This window comes from Vipera berus (assembly GCF_964194415.1).
Source record: "Vipera berus genome assembly, chromosome: 4".
Classification (NCBI taxonomy): Eukaryota; Metazoa; Chordata; class Lepidosauria; order Squamata; family Viperidae; genus Vipera; species Vipera berus.
Window position 1 is genome coordinate 63,430,750 of NC_138206.1, and position 20,843 is coordinate 63,451,592.

Genomic DNA, 20,843 nt, shown 5'->3' on the forward strand with positions numbered 1-20,843 from the left:
GCTTGAATATTTATATTCATTATAATGACAGTTACATATTTCTCCCGTATATCCAATTATGATTGATCATTAAAAGAGAAATAGAATCTGAACCCTTTACTTTGATGAATAGCATTTTCAGTTCAATTAAGATTATTCATGATTTGGGTATTCTTTTTATTTTGCTTTTTTTAAATGGTGAGGGAAATAAATCAGCAGAAAACAAGTTTCAAGGACATACTAATGCACCTAAACCAATAGGTACAAATGTTGGCTTCTTTTAATTTGATATTTTTTTTAAAAAAATGATATAAATGTATTTGACTGAAAGAAAAAAAATTATATCCAGATAGATTTCTGAAAGTAATAGCCTCAGCAGGAACAAAATAAAATCTGTTATTATCTATATAGATAGATAATGCAGTTTTCTGTATTATTTATTACTGTAAAAGCCTATAAGGGATTGCAAATATTTTTCCCATTTTTGATGTGACATTTTGAAAATAAAATCATGTCTTTTTTCTTTCCATTTTACAAAACTTTAATCACTTATGTGAACATTTGGATGAATTATTTAGAGAAAAATAATGCAGTTAAATCGAAATTCAGTTAATTTTTTTTTCTTTTCTACTCTAATACCAACTGCTAACATTTAAATTAGACTGATATAATTTCTTCAGTTATTTATATATATACTGTACAATATTTCAAATAAAATAATAATCTTGTTTGACTACCTATAAAATTAGTATTGTGAAAAAAATTTATTTAAATGCTGAAAGAATAAGAATTATGAATGAGAAAATATATAGGAATTATGAAGGGTTTTTTCTTCTTTTCTGAACTGTTGCTTTCTTATTTATTTAGTAAATTTATAAACCACCCATTTCATATTTATGACTCTGGGCATCTCACAGTTGAAACAGAATAAAAACAGTAAAAAGCAACCAGAGTTAAAAGCAACCAAAACAAACAAACAAACATTAAAATAGCAGCCAAGAAAACTGATATTTTGGATATAACATCCATTAATTAAATTTTTAAAGACATTTGGTAAAGTGTCGCCTTACCAGGAAAAGACATGAGGACCAAAAAAAAAAAAAGTCACAGTTCAAGATTTGACTTTTAGTGCTTCCATTCTAATGTTTGGGTTATGACATTATGATGTGTGTTTCATCATTTACTCTTCCTCTACTTTGTAATTTCTGATATTAAAAAAGGCTCTTGGATGAACATAGTGGCATAACTTAAGGGGATCTTTCTCTGTGCTTATTGTTAATAATTAAGATCAGAAAGCAAAATAAATAGACTTTTTTTTTCAAAGAAGAAATTGAATCCCTTGAGCATGTATCTTGGGATATCTGGTTATAATCTTAATTAATCTATTAATAATCTATTTGCTAGGTAAAATTTGTGAAAAATACTAGTCTGAAGTGACAGAAAAGTTCAAGAAGGATCTTTTTATACTAGGTGAATGGTCATCAAATGTTAAATGTTTTTCAATTAAGCTTAAAATGAGGTCCTAACATACCCTAAATTTGCAAATGCACTGAGAGTTTTGAACTGTAACAAACCGTGAAAAAGAACTTGGGGTCATGCTGGATAGTACTACATTAGAAATTTCATACTGAAATGGGCCAATGTAGTATTGCCCTTTTACAAATATCTGGTACATCTGCCTCTTGAACAGTCTACAATCATGATAGCTACAGTGGGAAAAGAATGCAAGAGAGTCAAAAAAAATGGTTTAGAAGAGCACAATACCAGTAATCAGAAGCCAAGTCATTCTGGGGGGAAAAACTTAAATATTTCTGACAATAGCTTTGAAAAAGGCGTCTGATCAAAGTTCTGATCAAAGTACATAAATCACACTTACCTTTTGGCCTAGACTATCCTTTTTTCCCCTTTGGCCTTGCTTCATTAACTAGGCAATCCTCAAATTATGACAATTTGTTTAACACTGTTCAAAGTTATGATGGCCTTGGAAAAAGTTACTTACAATCTGTACTTTCACTTAAATGTTGCACCACCCTTGTGGTTTCATGAGCACAATTTGCATGCTTGGAAACCTGCTCACATTTACTATCTATTGCAGTATCCTGCAGTTGTGTGATCAGAATTTCCAAGCTTTTTTGCTGATTGCTTTAAAAAAAACATTGGGGAAGCTAGATTTGCTTAATGACCACCATAGAAATTGTTGTAAAATTTGATCTGATTTGACTTACAATCACATTGACTTAAAATATGAATTTAAGTCCCAATTTTGGTCATAAGTACTAACTGTAAGACTGATGATTTCTAATACAAATGGAAACAGGTGACAACCGGCAACAGGTGATAACAACTATGAAGCGGTTACCTACCGACACTCCAAGAGGCTACTTCCATGCCAACATCAAAGATGGAGGCCTGGGGGGTACCTTGCTTCCTAACCTTGATCCCGTTATTCCAGGCAACCCAACTTGAAAAGATTACATCGCATCCCATCACGCTGTTTCAGACTCTGCAGCGACAAGATGTTTTTGGCCCATTGAGATGCCTGATAAACCAGCCTTGTACAGTGAATGCTACAAGAGTAACAACTAAAGCTGAAGTACAAGAGGAATGGAAGATTGTACGCTCAAAGTTAATTGACGGTTGAGAACTAAGTGTCCTGGACATCGATGTGTCCAGCCACAAGTCGCTATTATGCTCCTCTCAAGTGTTTCCCTGCCTATATCCTAGGGAGATCCAATTGAGGGGTAGTACACTTCCTAACAGATCGAGGACCATGTGAGGCAGTAACCATCAGAACATAGATAAGACCTGCAGAGGAGCCTGCTGGGCCCCCGAGACAATCAACCACATACTGCAAGTTTGTGAGTTGACGCATGATGCAAGATGTGCATGACACAATCGCATTCTTTAGCATCTTGAACAACTTCTGTGAAAACAAGGTATCCACCCAAGTGTTAGACAATTATTCCATTTAGCGCATCATTCATTAAACCGGATTTAATCGTGGAGGCAATGAACCATCTATGGATCATAGATGTCTCTTTGGTTGCCATCTATAGAACGAGTGAGACTCAGGATATTAAAACCTCAAAATATGGACAGCCTGACTGTGTCATTGCCATTCAACCTTGGACTGCCACTTCCCCTTCCGCTTCGCTGCAACATCTTCCCATAGTCATTTCAAATCAAGGACTACTTTATGATCCGTTGGGTGTCGGACTTAGGACTCTGGGCTTGAGTCATAGAGACTTCATGGACTTGTGTCTTCTTACCAACATTGGGTCACTCAGATGTTACGATCTCTACAAGCATGGAAATGGGAATGGCTGAACTGGAACTGGTGGACACGTGATTCCTGACCCACCACAAAGCTGCGACTCCACTAGTAGAACTATCTATTAGTAATTCATCATCCTTAGAGGGGTTCACCCCTCTAATAATTTATGTAACCTAGCCCTTGACTTATGACCATAATGGAGCCCAGAATTTAGTCATAAATTATTGCAGTCATAAGTCAAGGTAACACATAACCAGACTCCATTTTTCAACCATTTTAATAATGGTTGTTAAGCGAGTCACCATGGAGATTAGGTGAATGTAACATAAAATGGGCATTTTTGCCAGACTTCCTGTAAAATCTCATCCCTGGGCTCCAGATCTTGTACTCAGCATGAGATATGATCACTCAAAAGCCCTCATTAAACAGCTTGTAGTAGACAAGAGACTCAATTGATCTAGTGAGGATTCCAATTTCATTGCCAGTAAATCCAACTGGTACTTTGCCTCCCCTGTGGCATTCCTAATTAAACACCTCCCTGTTGTTTTGAGTTACCAAGACTGCTAAAGCATACAAGACTGCCAGTTGTGTGCAGCAGGGCTCAAAATTTGTCAGATGCCCTGTGCAATAAGTCAAACTCAGTGAACACCTACAGTACTTCACCATTTTAGAGTGCTCTGTCATAGATAGATATAGTCTTGCACATACTAATCTTTTTATCTTACTCTACACCCATATAATGCTCTTATTCCTTTGTTTTAGATTCTTATAAACATTTATACTATATGTACTTTCTGTTTTAATATTTTCTAGTTTTTCTTTTTCTTTTCCTTTTTTCAGACTCTGATGTATCTTTTATGCTTTTACATACCTTCTTACACTGATCTATAATAATTTTCACATTTTACAAATTCTTTAGTTCTGAAGAGTCATTCTTACATACAGGTTCACAAACTCTAGTTAAGGAAGAAGGGCAGGAAATGAACATCCTCCCATTGATAGGGTGCGCAACTTAGGCATACTCCTGGATACATGAAGATCATATAGGAGTTGTGGCCAGGGGGGCTTTTGCCCAGGTGCGCCAGTTGCGCCCCTATCTGGACCGAGATGCTCTACGTACGGTCACTCATGTGCTCGTTACCTCCCATATAGATTACTGCAATGCTCTCTACATGGGGCTGCCCTTGAAGACCACCCGGAGGCTCCAGCTGGTGCAGAATGCAGCCGCGCGGGTTGTGATGGGAGTATCCCAATACTCCCATATTACACCCCTCCTGCGTGAGCTGCATTGGTTACCGGTTGCCCTCCGGGTGAGATTTAAGGTGCTGGTTCTTACCTATAAAGCCCTACATGTCTTAGGCCCGGGATATTTGCAGGACCGTCTGCTGCCAGGTACAACACAGGGAGGGCCTCCTCAGGGTGCCGTCGGCTAGACAATGTCGGCTGGCAACCCCTAGGGGGAGGGCCTTCTCTGTGGGAGCACCTGCCCTGTGGAATCAGCTTCCCCTTGAGCTCCGGATGGCCCCAGATCTCCGGTCCTTTCGTTGCGACCTCAAAACATTTCTTTTCCATCAGGCTGACTTGGACTGATGATAGGGGTTTTTAAAAAGAAAATGTTTTTAATATTTTATCACTGGGGCTTGTTAGTTTAATCTTTTTTTAATCATTTGTATTATTGTGTTTTATTGTTGTTAGCCGCCCTGAGTCCTTCGGGAGATAGGGCGACATATAAGTCCCAATAATAAATAAATCCTTCTTCTGTTTACAAATGCCCTAGAAGCATCTGTGGACACATTGTTAAGCTGGGCCTTGGCATGATCCTTCACGGACGGCTATTATGTTTTTAGTTTACTGTCAACTTAAATGAAAAATGAATTGCTTAGGAACCTCTTTCTATGAAGTCTTATAAACAGTGTAAATTTTTGTATGTCTAATGTGCCCGTGCAGATGTTGCAACAACCTATCCTGACAAGAAATCCATCTTGATGTATGTGACATCACTTTTCCAAGTCCTGCCCCAGAAGGTTACTCTAGAAGCCATCCATGAAGTTGAAACATTGCCACAGGAAGTAAAGCACATTAGAGAACAACAAATCCAATTACATCCACAACGGTTTTCTCAACAGGTGAGCCATATGATTTTTTCCCCTGTTATTTGAGACTAGTGAACAGTAAATTCCTGCAGAGTTATTTCTGTACTTGGCTTGTGTTTATTTAAGTGGTAAAGAGACTCCAATTATGAAACAGTGAAGCTACTGAACTTCCCTGTAGTTATCAAAATCTTTCATTTAACAATTTACAAGGATTATTACTGAATATTTCTATTTGGGTAGAAATGTTAAGGTATTGGGAACAGCAGGTGACATTCGTATTATTTTTGTACAGGTATCGATCACTTTTTCCCACAAGCTGAAATATTTTAGACCTACCCTTAAATTATTTTTAATTATAGTTCTTTTTCAACCTGGAAAACGTTGCCTTTCATTGATTTCAGATCTTATTTTCATGGATTATATTTTAACTGCTATGCATATTAAAAGTTGCTGTTTTTAAAATGTAGATTTTTGTTATTTCTGTGTTTCACATGATGTATATTAAGCTGCAATAACATGCACACATTTATTTAAAAAATCTGAAACAGTAAGGTAAATGTCAAGACACTTACTTTGACATTATTAAGGCTTTGCTGACCCAAACTTTTCAGGATTATAATAACTTACTAAAAGCTACTTGATTTTTTTAATTGCTTAATGTTTTTTCATTGTCTATTTGTTTCATTTAACAATATGGATATATAAAAAAGCATGAATAATTGGAAAATATTCATCAGTAGATCTACTAGGGAAGTAATCATATATTAATTATTTAATACGCTCAGGTCATGTTTGTATCAGTTACCATAATTTTTCATTTCCCTAGCTATTAGCCAGATCTAATAGCTACTGGGTCCTATTGTGTGTTTTGGAGCAGCTTCTTTCTATAATTTTATGTTCTGATGAAAAAATGAACTTTAAAAGTAGCAGAAGCTGAATAATTAAATAAAGATTTGAATCAAACATCCCAGGACATATTGTGGTTGAACATTAAAAATTCATATACACAGTTTTTCTGTTAAAATATTTCTTCAAGCAAAACTCCCTACCAACAAAAATACTCCATGGCTATTGGGTATCTTTCCATACCCAAAAGAAGATACTACATGAGACTGTCTAGGCCAGACATGTCAAACACAAGGCCCAGGGGCCAGATCCGGCCCGCGAAGTGGTTTCATGTGGCCCGCGAAGCCATCCTGGAAACAGTGAGGGAACGGCCCCCACTGCCTTGGCCCTGGCCCAGAGACCCTCCTTCTGCCAGAGACCCTCAGATCTGTCCCACTCCTGCCCAGGCCCCCACAGACACCCTTGATGCAAATGATGTAGAGCTGGCCACGCCCACCCAGTAGGCCATACGCACTCTAGCCATGCCCACCCAGCAGGCCACGCCCACCCAGGCCACACCCACCCAGGCCCCTGAGGGCAACCGCAATGCTGATGCGGCCCTCAATGAAATTGAGTTTGACACCCCTGGTCTAGGCCTTTTGTAAAAATAAAGTCTTTTCCAACAGCAGTCAGTTGTGGTCTCAGTTGTTTAGAGCAGAGTTCCCCAACCTTTTTGGCTTTGTGAACCAGTGGGGGGGGTGAAGGGGATGGTTCCGCACAAATGGAGCACACTGCTCACCTGCTGTTCACACAAGTGGGGATGTGTATGCGTGCATGCGCCCACCTGCCACTTCCGCAGCCCAGTTCCAAACAGCTCAAGGCCCAGAGATGGGCCATAGCCCAGGAGTTGGGGACCCCTGGTTTAGAAAGTGAAAACTTTTAAGCTAGTGTTTGTAGTAGACAAAACTCACAACAAAATTAGCTAATCTCACTGAGAATTTATTGTATTTAATTTGGTTTGCCATGGTTTGTTACAACCATCATGATCAGCCATCTCGCTTGGTTTAACAATGTAGTTTGCATACTTTCAGAAGTTATTTTGTTTTAGTGATGCTGTTATTAAAAAGTAAAGGTAAAGGTTCCCCCGCACATGCGTGCTAGTCGTTTCCGACTCTAGGGGCCGGTGCTCATCTCCGTTTCAAAGCCGAAGAGCCAGCGCTTGTCCAAGGACGTCTCCGTGGTCATGTGGCCGGCATGACTAGATGCCAAAGGCGCACAGAACGCTGTTACCTTCCCACCGGAGTGGTCCCTATTTTTCTACTTGCATTTTTACATGCTTTCGAACTGCTAGGTTGGCAGAAGCTGGGACGAGTAACAGGCGCTTACTCTGCTACGCGGCACTCGGGATTTGACCCGCCAAACTGCCGACCTTCTGATCGACAAGTTCAGCGTCCTAACTTTAGAAAAGACTAAAGAAGTTCCAGGATTTCTGTAAGGTCATTCCCCACCCCTCACAAAGGTTTATAAAGGAAAATGTCATATTGAAACAAAGACCTATTTTATTTTGTGTGATTACTCATCCTTGTGCCTGTAGTTTAACCATTTTTACAGTTATATTGAGTGATGTAATTAGAAGTTCTGAGGCCTTCAGATATTAATTACAGTTACTACAGCCTTTATGGGCCATCGGACCATTTTACACCTTTGCAGAGAACTGAATATATTTATTCAGAACCTTTCTGGGTTCATGTCCTTTTGCTTTAAGTGCATTTAATCACAGATATCTTTATTGATGATAGGAGATAATTACAGGTAGTTCAAATATTTTTTTCTATTTCTATTTCTCATTAAGCATATATTTGCTGTTTAATCCTTGAGCATTTCTTGAAGTAAGATGGCTGCTGACATTCTCCCCTGAAATTTATTTATTTATTTATTTTAATTCCATTTATATCCCGCCCTTCTCCGAAGACTCAGGGCGGCTTACAAGCTTAGCAGTAGCCTTCATTCTATGTATATGCCTGCTTATTAGGGCTTTCACACACACCCCCAAGCGGCATTATTACAAAGTCAGCTTAATTGCCCCCAACAATCTGGGTCCTCATTTTATACTATATATACTACATATATACTACATTTATATACTACATTTATATATATACTACATTTCATCCATTTTGTTACCCACATTCATCCATGTATGACTGCTTTTCTTCCTAATTTCTTCTCCTTAGATAAAAGTCAGTGTAGCACAGGGCCATGTGCGCACCCCTTCACCTAAGCCTCGTTTCAAAAGCTGTGCATACACACAAACTGCTTATGTCATGTCCCCTGACCAAAAAGGGAGGATGTTCCCTCCACAGGTCTGTCAATATTATTTTTTGTTGTGAATAACACTCTTCTTCTAATACGCCTGTGCTTGCTGTGGGAAATAAATGCACCCTTTTTGCTTGTGTCCATTTTAATTTTCAGTGGTATTCTTGTTAGGGTTTTTTTGTGTGTGTGTTATTTGGGTCAGCCAACTCTTTTTTCTATAAGGCTGGCCTTTTCTAGTTACACCTTCTTTTTTACATTAGATAGTTACCGTAAAAATATTAAAAGCCTCAATAAAAGATTAAGTTTTAAAGACATAAATCCAATCCTTAATTCTTTTATATCATAAATCTAAAGTCAAAGATACAAATAATTACTATGAACACTGAGGAGATGTTTTTCTTGAGTTTCCTAAACATTTCTCTTTGCCTTTTTGAATCAGTGTAGAAATGAAAGAAATGTCATACATTACATGAGGTTGCATTTCTTGAATCTTAGACATCAGGTCAATAAATATTTATTCTGTATTAACAGATATTTCTCTCTCTTCATATTGCATATAGTTTTTTTTAAAGGGATAATTATTTAAACAAGTGTAACATCAGACAATTCTGCATACTCTTACCAGGGATAGCTTTAGAAAACAGATTGAAAAAAAGAAATTGTGGTAGCTGTATTTAGAATTTAGTAATTTTAATTTGACAGCCACTTTGGTGTAGTGAAAAGCATCAAGCTGGAAGCCAGGAGACTGTGAGTTCTAGTCCCACCTTGGGCACAAAGCCAGCTGGGTGACCTTGAACTAGACATTTTCTCTCAGCCCAAGAAAGAAAGCAAAGCACTTCTGGAAAGCCTTGCCAGGAAAACTGCAGGCAGGCAGTCTCCCAGAATCGGACACAATTGAAAAGGAAAAAATAATAATCACAATATGACTACTAAAGCAAATAACTGCAGAATAACTCATATATTTCTGCATACATCTATCATTTTTATTTACCTTCTGTAGTCTTTATTTTTGATCATTAGATACCTTTAACTAGTGACAGAAATGACAGATCTGCTTTGCCTCTATTGCCCTGCCCATAGCCATATTAATCCCTATAGCTCAGACATGTCAAACACAAGGCCCAGGGGCCGAATCCGGCCCACGAAGTGGTTTCATGCGGGCCGCGAAGCCATCCTGGAAACAGTGAGGGAACGGCCCCCACTACGTTGGCCCTGGCCCAGAGACCCCCCTCCTGCCAGAGACCCTCAGATCTGTCCCACTCCTGCCCAGGCCCCCATAGACACCCTTGATGCGAACGATGTAGAGCTGGCCACGTCCACCCAGTAGGCCATACGCACTCTAGCCACGCCCACCCAGTAGGCTACGCCCACCCTGGCCATACCCACCCAGCCTCCTGAGGGCAACCGCAATGCTGATGCGGCCCTCAATGAAATTGAGTTTGACACCCCTGCTATAGCTGTATTAAATACTGTTTCTGCTACCTATTACCAAGATTAATACTTCCCCATTTTGGAGCAAATTTACATTATTCTATTTCTTTTTTATTGTATTTTAAAACAAATATCTCTGTATGATGTGTAGTAAAATTCATTTACGGCATCCATCTTTTCTCCTGAATACCTTAAAAGCTGAGTTTGATAGGCACCTAGTAACTGCCCTAGTAACTGCCCTATTTCCTGAATGGACAATTTCATTCGATGAATCTGCCTAGAGATCTCTTATCTGTGGCATGCCTCAAGGATCTCTATTTCCTCCATTTCTTTTTAACATCTACTGTACATGAAGGCAGATCATCCATTCACATTAAGCTTCATGTCATCAGTATGGTGATATTATCTAATTACACATGTCATCCTAAAAAAACCCAGCCCTTCAAGGTAGTCTAGAAAGAAGCACAACAATTAATACTAGCTTTATCTTTACTATAATGTTACAGCAACAGTTACGGAATCTTGCACTATTGCAAGCATTTCTCCCTATCTTTCCATTTACTCTCTGGAAAAAATAAGAAGTCTCTCCTCTGAAAGTCTTCCCGTGCCCCCTATGCATGAGATGTCTTTTCCATCTTAGTTGTCTAATTGTGACTCTTCCTCTTGTCTCCCAAGAACATTGCCATATACCATTAGATATGTGGTGGGAGTTCTGCTTGGTGGTTGGAAGGTTGTAATGATCTGTATAGGGAATAAAAGACTCTAACTGAATTCTTTCAAATGTAATTTTGGGATTGTGAATTGGACAGGTATACAGAATTCAGCATCTAACTTTGAATAGAGTTATAGTCTTCTGATCAAAGATTGTTCACAATGTGGGGGTTCTAATAAATCCAACATTCCTACTTTAGGAGTAAGTAACAACTATGACAGTCTTTCAGTAGCTACTTTTTATATGTTAATTGTAAACATTCCTGGACTAAGAAATTTTGTTCACATTCACTTATACTCTAGATATTTGGATCACTGCATCACATTCATGACACCAGATATTGATTGGTATCTCATTATTTTTGGTGACATCAGAGTAACAGAATAACAGAGTTGGAAGGAACTTTGGAGGTCTTCTACTCCAAACCTCTTCTCAAGCAGGAGACCCTATACCATTTCAGACAGGTGGTTCTCCAGTCGTTTCTTAAAAACCTCAACGGATGAAGCACCTACAACTTTTGAAGGCAAGCTGTTCCACTGGTTAATTGTTCTCGCCCATAGGAAGTTTCTCCTTAATTCCAGGTCGCTTCTCTCCTTGATTAGTTTCTATTTATTCTTTCTTGTCTTGCCTTCTGGTGCTTTGGAAAATAGTTTGACCCCCTCTTCTTTGTGGCAGCTGTTCAAATTGGCTACCGGTTGCCCTCCGGGTGAGATTCAAGGTGCTGGTTATGACCTACAAAGCCCTACATGGCATGGGTCCGGATTACCTACGGCAGCACCTGCTGCCGGCATCAACTTCCCTCCGTCCAGTGCGCTCCCACAGAGAGGGCCTCCTCAGGGTGCCTCCGATCAAAGAATGTCGATTGGTGGCCCCCAGGGGGAGGGCGTTCTCTGTGGGCACGCCAGACCTGTGGAACCGCCTTCCGGTTGAGCTCTGGATGGCCCCCGACCTGCGCTCCTTCCGGCGTGGTTTAAAAACCTATCTATTTGAACAATCTGGCCTGGTCTGATGGTTTTGGGGTTGGATTTAAATAGGTTTTAATCACATTTTTAGTATTGTATTCTTGGGCATAATTATTTAATTCTTTTTAATCTCTTTTTTAACTTTTGTATTTACATTTTGATATTTATTGTCCTGTACACCGCCCTGAGTCCTTCGGGAGAAGGGCGGTATAAAAATTTAATAAATAAATAAATAATAAATAAATATTGGAACACTGGTATCAAGAACTGCATTGTCTGCCAGTCGGCATCTGCATCTAATTCAAGGTGCTAGTTGTCACCTTTAAAATTGTATATGGCTCCAGATCTGGTTAGCTAAGGGAACACCTTTTTTTGAATTTATCCAATCAAACCAACTAAGGTTAGGTCCCACCAGGGCCATCCCTATAGGAAGCCACTGATCAGCACTAGAAGTATACATTCTCAATAGCCATCCCATTCTTTTAAGCTCTCTCTTCGCAATGATTCACACACCTTTTTCCTTCTTTGAGTTCAAGAAAATGATAAATGTGTCTATCTGGCATAGCAGGAAGCTGTGTTATAATTGAAGGTGGGTGTGTAGGTGCATGGCATTTCTATGTTTGGTTCTTATAATTCCTGATTTTTGTCATTTTTTAATATGTATTTGAGTTCTTGGGTATTATTTTATGTTTATGCACTTAGCTTGCCAAAGCTTCCAGGAATTGGTGGCATACCAGCTCGGTAAATAACTTAAATAACTAATCATTTTTATCACATGACTGTGGGAGCACTACAATGGCCATAACTTCAGGGAGCGGTGCTAAATTATTTTTTTCAGCACTGTTCTAACTTGGAACAGTCACTGAACAAATGGTTATAAATCAAGACCTATCTGTATAATAATTGAGGAGATATGGGGGGTGGGGGAAGCTGAAAGAATAGCAGAAAATGGATGCAATGCAAAGCAATTGATAGCAGGTTTGTGTGATGTGTTCAATTAACAGAAAAGTGCTCCCAGAAGGATATTTTACCACAGTATTTGAAAAAGGGTTTTGTAGGGATATTGGAGAAGGAGTGTGCTAGAACTAGGTATGCTTTTTTAAAAATAAAAAAAAATAAAAAATGAATTGTATTCTGCTGATAGTTTAAAACTATCTTGCTTCTTCTTTAAATTCTAATTATTTGAGATTCATTCCCCCAAATTAATATAGAAAACAGGAGTGCTTCATGATCAAATAGGGTCATTTTCAGCTCTCAAACTGTAATTATTATTCCTTATATACATTCTTTTATCGAAAACTACTAGCATTTAATAGCAAGTTTCTCTGGATAATATTAAGGGGTACAAAAGTACTCTGTATTATAGAAATAGTTTTAGAAGAATTAAAATATTAAGGGGTACAAAAGTACTCTGTATTATAGAAATAGTTTTAGAAGAATTAAAAGAGCAACACTTTATTGTACAGGGTGGAATAGCACAAAGAAAATTTGGTTTTGGGGACAAGAGCTATTTTGGACAGTATATATTTAATTTAAAAATAATTGAAATTTATCTTTAAAAATTGTACCCTTATTATACTAGTAAGAGTTTATAATTACTATTGTATGTATTGATGATTCTTTACTGGGGAAGGAAAGTATCTGAGGAACAAAATCAAGCCATAGAAAATCCATTTGTTTTATTCTATATTCTGTATATAATACGCTTTGTAAAAGAAACAATAAGACAAAATGCACTTCAATTAATGTCAATATAACTTCTTTGCATGCAAGTATATCAAATGTATATCAAAGTATATCAAAACATTTTAACAATCTGCCATGCCTATTTATCTATAACAGGGCTTTTCAACCAGTGGTACAGGTACCACCTGTGGTACATTGGCACCTGGCAGGTGGTATGCGACCACCCTAGAAAAGTGATAGTGGGGGACTGGAATGAGCTGAACCAGTGGCAGCACCACACAAGCCTGAGCGAGAGATGGCTGGAGCTGCAGGACTGTCAGGGCTCAGCGGAAGCGCCAGGATCAGCGCTTCTTCAGGGCTGTCAGGGCTCAGTGGAAGTGCCAGGATCAGCGCCAGGCTCCACCTGGAGCTTGGCACTGATCCCGGCCTTCTGCTAACCCCAGAAGAAGCGCCAATCAGCTGGAATGTTGCATCATCCCAGGATCTTGTGATTTACATTCAGATGCTTGGAAACTGGTTCATATTTATGATGGTCAGAGTGTCCCAGGGTCATGTGAAGTGACCAAAACCTGCCACAACCACCCAGCAGAGGGGGGGGGGAATAAAAACCAAACACCCCCCCCACCCCTGCTGCCAATCCTCAACAGAAATGCTCACAACAATGAAAACCTTGGACAGGAGGAAGAGCCCCACCAGGTGGACAGGCAGGTGTCTTGCTCAGCTGTGGCTTGGGGGGCACTTTTTTCAGTGCCATTGTAACTTTGAACAGTCACCAAGTGAACTGTTGTAAGTCGAGGACTACCTTTACTTCATCACTTTTTTCCTTTTTTTTTTTTTTTGGTCATCAAGTTTTTGACACCTTGCTAGACAACTGGTGGTTCTTGGATGTTGCCATATCCTAAAAGTGGCACAATGGGTGAAAAGGTTGAAAAGCCCTGATCTATAAAGTCAATGATTTAAGTAACATTGAATGATTTTTATTCTTGAACAATGGATAATAGACCACTACTTTATTCCATTTAAAAGCAAAATTATCAAAAAAAGTCTGTATACGCAGAAAATTTATTTTAAAAGAGACAAGGCTACTACTAAACATCTCGCTTTTGACCCATATCAGTTCACAACTATTGTGGAACCTGTAATAATGGAAATCAATAGGAACTTCAAATCAGTTTAAAATAACTTGACAAACTTGTTTATGGTCATTGCAAATTTACCTGGAATGTGTACATTTTTGGTACCTGAAATTGAAAAAGAAAAAAAATACATAGACATTACAATTTTTAGATAGATAGATAGATAGATAGATAGATAGATAGATAGATAGATAGATAGATAGATAGATAGATGATAGAATGTACTGTATATGTGCCTGCAGAAATGAGCCTAATACTTATTTGCCATTAATTTATTTTTGCCAATTCATCCCACTTTTTAAAAAATAGACATCTGGCTTCTAGTTACGCTATTGGGAATACAATAAGTGTCCTTATGTTCTCCATCAGATGTCTATTCACTCTGCCATCTGCACTTTCAAACAAGGATATGTTAATGATTGACTTCACTAGGCCCTTGAGCTTTATATCCGTTCTGTTGAGAATTAAAAACGAAACATGTCAAAATGTGCATTCCAAATGAAAACCGTAACAGAATCCTACATATATTTATTTCTTCACACATATCATTTCTTGATTCTCTTGTTTCCTGTAACAGAATTTCCCAAACTAAATTCTGCACCAGTCAATTTATAACTCCTTAATATAAGGTGTTGTTAAAAGAAGTGTGTTTCTAGTTTGGACAACCATAACTAAGACTCTCTGCATAGATCTCTCGAATGGAAGGAAAACATTTGGCCTAGTGTGTCATAGGCTTTTCCCTCTGTGAGGGAAATGTAGGATTCCCCTAATTATTTAAAAAAATAAAATATGCAGAAAATAAAGTCAACCTTCCTTAGTACACTTCTCTCCGTCTCTCTCATAAAAATGTTCATGTTTTTTCTTGTGTAAAAAATTGTCATGTAACTAAAACAAAGACAAAACTGGTGATGAAACTTCACATTCCTGATAAAAAGCAGAGAAGTGTCCCTGCCACAAATTGTTAGTTTTACATCTGCCATTCATTAGGTACACTTTGCAAGCAGAGACAGATATATTCAAGTGCAAGAAAAAAAATTACTGCTGTTGCCTTTAAAAGACAAAGCATGACCTTAGTATAACAATAATAATGTAGAAATGTCATTATTTAAAATTCCTAATTTATTTGAACTCTAATTTGATATCTGGCAAAGATAATGTTATAGGTTATATTAAAATGTAAAAAGGAGGAATTATTTTAACTTACAATTGTACTTTTATAAATATTTACAATGTTTATATGCATTAATGTAGCTCTGCACGCAGTTATAATGTAACCGAGTGTAAAAACTGAGCTCTCCACAACTCATAAAACAATTAATGTTTTATTTTTAACAACACATACCTGTAACTAAAGCTGTGCATGAAGAATGTCTGATTACTCCTTTCTGTTAGTATTTATCAGATGGCTTTGTACCCAGTGCCAATTCCAATGCCTTTGTTAAAAAATAATGATAAAAATCTGTATATTGCACCAGATTTTAGCTGAAACTAATGCCATAGGATGTATTAAATATTAAATTGACTACATTTTATTTATTAGTTCAGAAGAAAGTATTTCAATACAATACTAGCGAATTGTTCCTTCAATACATTATTTATTTATCAGCGTTTTGAAAGTCAAGAACAGAAGTTATTTGCAACTTCACCCAGGAGTTCAGAAAGAGACCTAGAAAGCTACCAAACTGCATTAGAAGAAGTCCTGTCATGGCTTCTCTCTGCTGAGGATTCATTGCAAGCACAAGGAGAGATCTCCACTGATGTGGATGAAGTTAAAGAGCAGTTTCACACGCATGAGGTATGAATGAACAATGTCTATTTCAATAACACAAAAACGTCCCCATATGCTAACTTTTCTATGGTTACAGAATATGACACCCAAAATGTAAAATTTGAATGATATTTTTATTTCATTGGTTTCCTTTTTACAAAACACTTGGATCACATTGTTAATTTCTAGAAACTGGTTTATTCAATAAAAATTGGAATTTTAAAGTAATCTGTAAAATCTCTAAATGAGTACTTTGTTTTCTGTTGGTAATCGTTGTTATAATGATTTCCCAAGGGTTTTATGATGGAATTAACTGCTCACCAAGGACGTGTTGGTGATGTTTTGCAAGTAGGCAGCCAACTTTTGGGAACATTTGGAAAGCTTTCAGAAGATGAAGAAAATGAAATACAAGAACAAATGAATCTTCTAAATTCACGCTGGGAAAATCTCAGAGTCACAAGTATGGAAAAACAGAACAAGTACGTGAATATAAATTTGGATAATCAATTTTGTACTGAATGAAATTATTGTTATAGCATAGCATGTCAAAGTAATATTGTATGAGCTTTTCTTTTTTAAATACAAATGTATGAATATCAAATCTTATTCGTTTTTTCAAAACTGAAACTAATATGAAAGTTGCCTTTTAATAATTTGGTAAAATTACCTGTTGAGTTTCCTTTGCCAACTTTTGAATCAAAATTTATTTCCTAGAATATTTTTTATATGCTGAGAGGGTAAAGCTTTAACAATTTCATTACTCCATTAATTAATTTATAATAGGCTATCTAATATACAACAAACAATACAAATACTACAAATATATTGTATTTCACCCAAATTATGTTCATGCCAGCATTGTTCTTTGAATGTAGTTATTTAACACAGGAATTGTTTTAACAATAGCCTATTGCAGGGGTAGGCAACCTCGGCTCTTTTATGACTCATGGACTTCAACTCCGAGAATTCCTGAGCCAGCATAGCTGGCTCAGGAATTCTGGGAGTTGAAGTCCATGAGTCATAAAAGAGCCTAGGTTGCCTATCCCTGGCCTATTGTAATGTCAGTTCCCCTGTCAACAGATACAGAGAGAGAGAGAGAGAGAGAGAGAGAGAGAGAGAGAGAGAGAGAGAGAGAGAGAGAGAGAGAGAGAGAGAGAGAGAGAGAGAGAGAGAGAGAGAGATGGCATTGGTTACTCTTTGTAGTAAGGCTTCCATTAGAAATGTTTATTGGTTTCTTTTTTATAAATAAGGACATCTGGGAATTAAGCCTTATTATTGCATTTAAAAATTGCATGTATTTTTTTATTAAGGTATATCTTTTACATCTTGTTCAGGAATGTTATATTAATTTTATAATAAAAAGGAATAAGATTAATTATATAAAAATATACGGTATCTAGAAACTTACCATCTTTCTTTAGACCATTATTGATGTGCCTGTATACTATCTTGCAGGGGGGTATAAAGTGATTTATAACACATCTTTTTTCCACATTCAAAATAGCTGGCTACATGCTGTTTCTTAAGAGGGAGGGCTTGGGGAAGTCCACCTAAGAGCTTTAATTTATCTACTGCTTAATCTAATCAAAGTCATATCCATTATCACATCTTTCCTTGATAATTCAATAAATTAATGGCATTATTTTTTTTAGAATTCTAGTGAAAAGAATTGGAACCAATGTATTAGAGTCTATGAAATTCTTCTGTTACTAAACTATTTTATTCTTAACTAATTCTCCTCTCTCTTTCTCATTCTTTCCCTCTATGAGAGTTAGCATGGAATAGCATATAAGGTGCTAGTTTTAGTCCTTCTGTAGACATTGAATCCAGCTGGATGACATTGGGCCAGTCATTCTCCCTTAGCCCCAAAACCAAGCTGGTTGAAAAATAATACCTTGTCTTATCATATGCATTGACGTAGCCCACACAATATGTAATGCAAAGAGCAAATGCTGAAAACAGCAAGAATAAATACTAAAATGAGATGGATACATGTTTATGTGTGTGTGTATGCATATATGCATATCATCATCATCATCATCATCATCATCATCATCATCACTTTAGCCATTGTCTGTCCACTGCAGGATGAAGGCTTCTTCCATGTTTCCAGTCAACACGGTCCTGAACTTTTTTTTGCCAATTGGGCCCTTTCTGACAAATAAGTCGAAAAAAATAATGATGTTATAAATATAGTATAAAATAGGTTTTTATATTCATTCTGGGTCTTTGTCATCTTTTTCCTTTCTTTTAAGATGGAACAATTATGGTAGCTTTTTATAAAAGACAGTGGTTTAGATTTTACACAAAGTTATGACTTTTTTCAAGCCTATTTATATATCCCTCCTTGGCAATCTCTCTCATTCTTGCAACGTTTGCATCCAAATGCTATAGAAAGATAAAAGACTTCATTCTATGATGCGGGACATTATCTTCTTTCTCTTATGTACACACACACACACACACACACACACACACACACACACCCCTTTGTGCTAAATTTTGGAGTAAATATAACAGTACATTATTTTGAGTGAATTATAATTATTTTGACCAAAAAGCATCTTAGAGAAATAAGAATACATAATATATGTTGGGCTTCCTGAACTCAGGACCCATCTGGCATTTCCAGCCACTGATTTTTATAGGTTGAATAGAGTACTAGGCTCTGACTCAGTAGAAGTCTCTCAGATATTGTATTTGGTGCATCTATACAAGAATCTTTATTGTGATTGCCCTCGCAATGAGGGATGAAATTCGCTGTTATACTCATTGCTGTTTAAATCTATTGCTTATTCCTCCAGGCTTTCTCACAGTTTAAAGGATTCTTTGCCCTGTACTTCATGACTTTATAGCTGAGCAGTTATTGTTTGCTGACATCTCTGCCCTGAGAACATCTGGTTCTTGACTTATCTGTGACCCTCATTAGAAGAATCTCTAAGGGCAAATGATGCCACATACACCACAATGTTGCATTAAAAGTAGAAACCATACAAAGTCGCAGCTTAAGGCTATCCCTATTTTAAGATCACTCTTTTATACTCACAAAATAATGACAATAACATGGTTTCCAAAAGTGTGAACAGTTAAATTCCCAGTAATATTTTCTGACAAAAGAGAAAACAGTCTATAACTTCAATAATCTATATATTTGCAATTAGTAGGAATAGGGAAGTATAAAGATGCACTATAATGTAGCTTTGCTTAATCTATTTTACATTTCTAATAAAATTTTCTCTGAACTAGATGAAAATGTTTTACTCCAGAGTTTTGACTGAATGATATCACAACTGCTGAACTGCTAGGAAATTATTTTTTAGCAAATCAGTAGCAATAGAGCAAAACCCGTGGAGCTAAATCTTCAAGCAGTATTAGACTATAACACCAATTGCCTTTACTAGCATAGTAAGCTGCTTTCAGGAAAATAAACCTAGGGATGTTACCTGAAGCAATGAAATGGGCCTATACAAGGAAAATACATTAAGAGATTCAGAAAAAAAAATAACTTATGTTACTAATTATGTTTTTCATCAAATGACAGGTCCATGGTTCCTTCAAAAACTCACATTGTTCACCTCAAGAGAGAAATCAGAATTAAAGGGGGTTGGTGTTTTTTCTGTTTATGTTGGTTTGGATTGTATCTTAACCATTTTTATCTGTGAAATAGTATAGAATGATCAAATGTCTTATGTAGGATCCATGGGAGGGGGAAGGTAATGAACCAATCCAAATAGCTGACCAACTCATCAGAATTATACAATGCTACTTTATTGTTGCAAAATGTGCAAGATGCCTGAATATTTAGCACATCATTGATGTTTTAATCCCCAGTCACACTCACATAACATACAGCTAAGATACCAGTTTAGCATACCTGTATGGCTGAAGGTAAAAGACTGTTTTTAAGAAGTACACATATTGACTTAATGTTATATCTCTCTAGCTCTAATCAGCCCCAGGTGTTGACTTTTCAGTATTCTGTTTTATATCTCCTATGCCTGGCTAGATGCCATTCCTGGATGGATTCTTCAGCCTCACATTTATGAGAATGATGACTGAAATGAGTCCTTGTTATAAGAATCTGAAAACTGTCTTGCCAGATTTCTAATTAGCATCACTGTCTTACAGCAGAATGATATTTCATAGTGCCATTCTGTTCATTTATATTCCCAGCCATCTCTTACCCAGCCTTGGCCCTTAACCAGTTATTTTGACCTCATTTTTGTTATTCATAGCTGCTGTTTTGGAGTGTTCCTATGTTTCTCCAGTCTTCCTTTTCAAAAATCACCAGTCTTTTGTTTATGCATTAGAATGACTGCCTATACCTTAAGTGCTATAGTTGGCATAATTTGCTAAATCTACGTGTGCTTATTCACCACAATTCTGAACAAATGAAAAATTAATATTCTATGTTTCTCTTTTCCTTAATGCACTGTTTGTTTGGATGATAGGAAACAGCTGATGGAAGAGTAGAGGTTGTACAATATCTACAGTTTTCCAGTTCATAGGAAAACCAAAGAATGAAAAAGATATTTCAAAGGTTTTCAGCAGAACTTTGGTTTAAAGGGATGGAGGACATAAGGCCAATTTAGTTCTGAACCAAGCCAATTGCAGTTTTGAATGGGAATTTTCTATTACTTATGTGACTGTAGGATGTGTGA

The 20,843-nt window shown here is 37.1% G+C and overlaps 1 protein-coding gene across 7 annotated transcripts in view; it reads left to right on the top strand.

Moving 5' to 3' along the window:
- The window catches only part of DMD (dystrophin), a 931,439-nt gene that overhangs the window by 362,674 nt on the left and 547,922 nt on the right, over positions 1-20,843 (top strand). For all 7 annotated transcript variants that reach the window (XR_014026476.1, XM_081327957.1, XM_081327955.1 and 4 more), the window contains 3 exons: positions 5,201-5,379; positions 16,021-16,209; positions 16,477-16,661. Coding sequence is in view for 6 of the 7 variants with exons in the window: in XM_081327957.1 (XP_081184083.1) it covers positions 5,201-5,379; positions 16,021-16,209; positions 16,477-16,661 (553 nt within the window). In the remaining variant the exon portion in view is untranslated. The remainder of the gene's footprint in view (positions 1-5,200; positions 5,380-16,020; positions 16,210-16,476; positions 16,662-20,843) is intronic.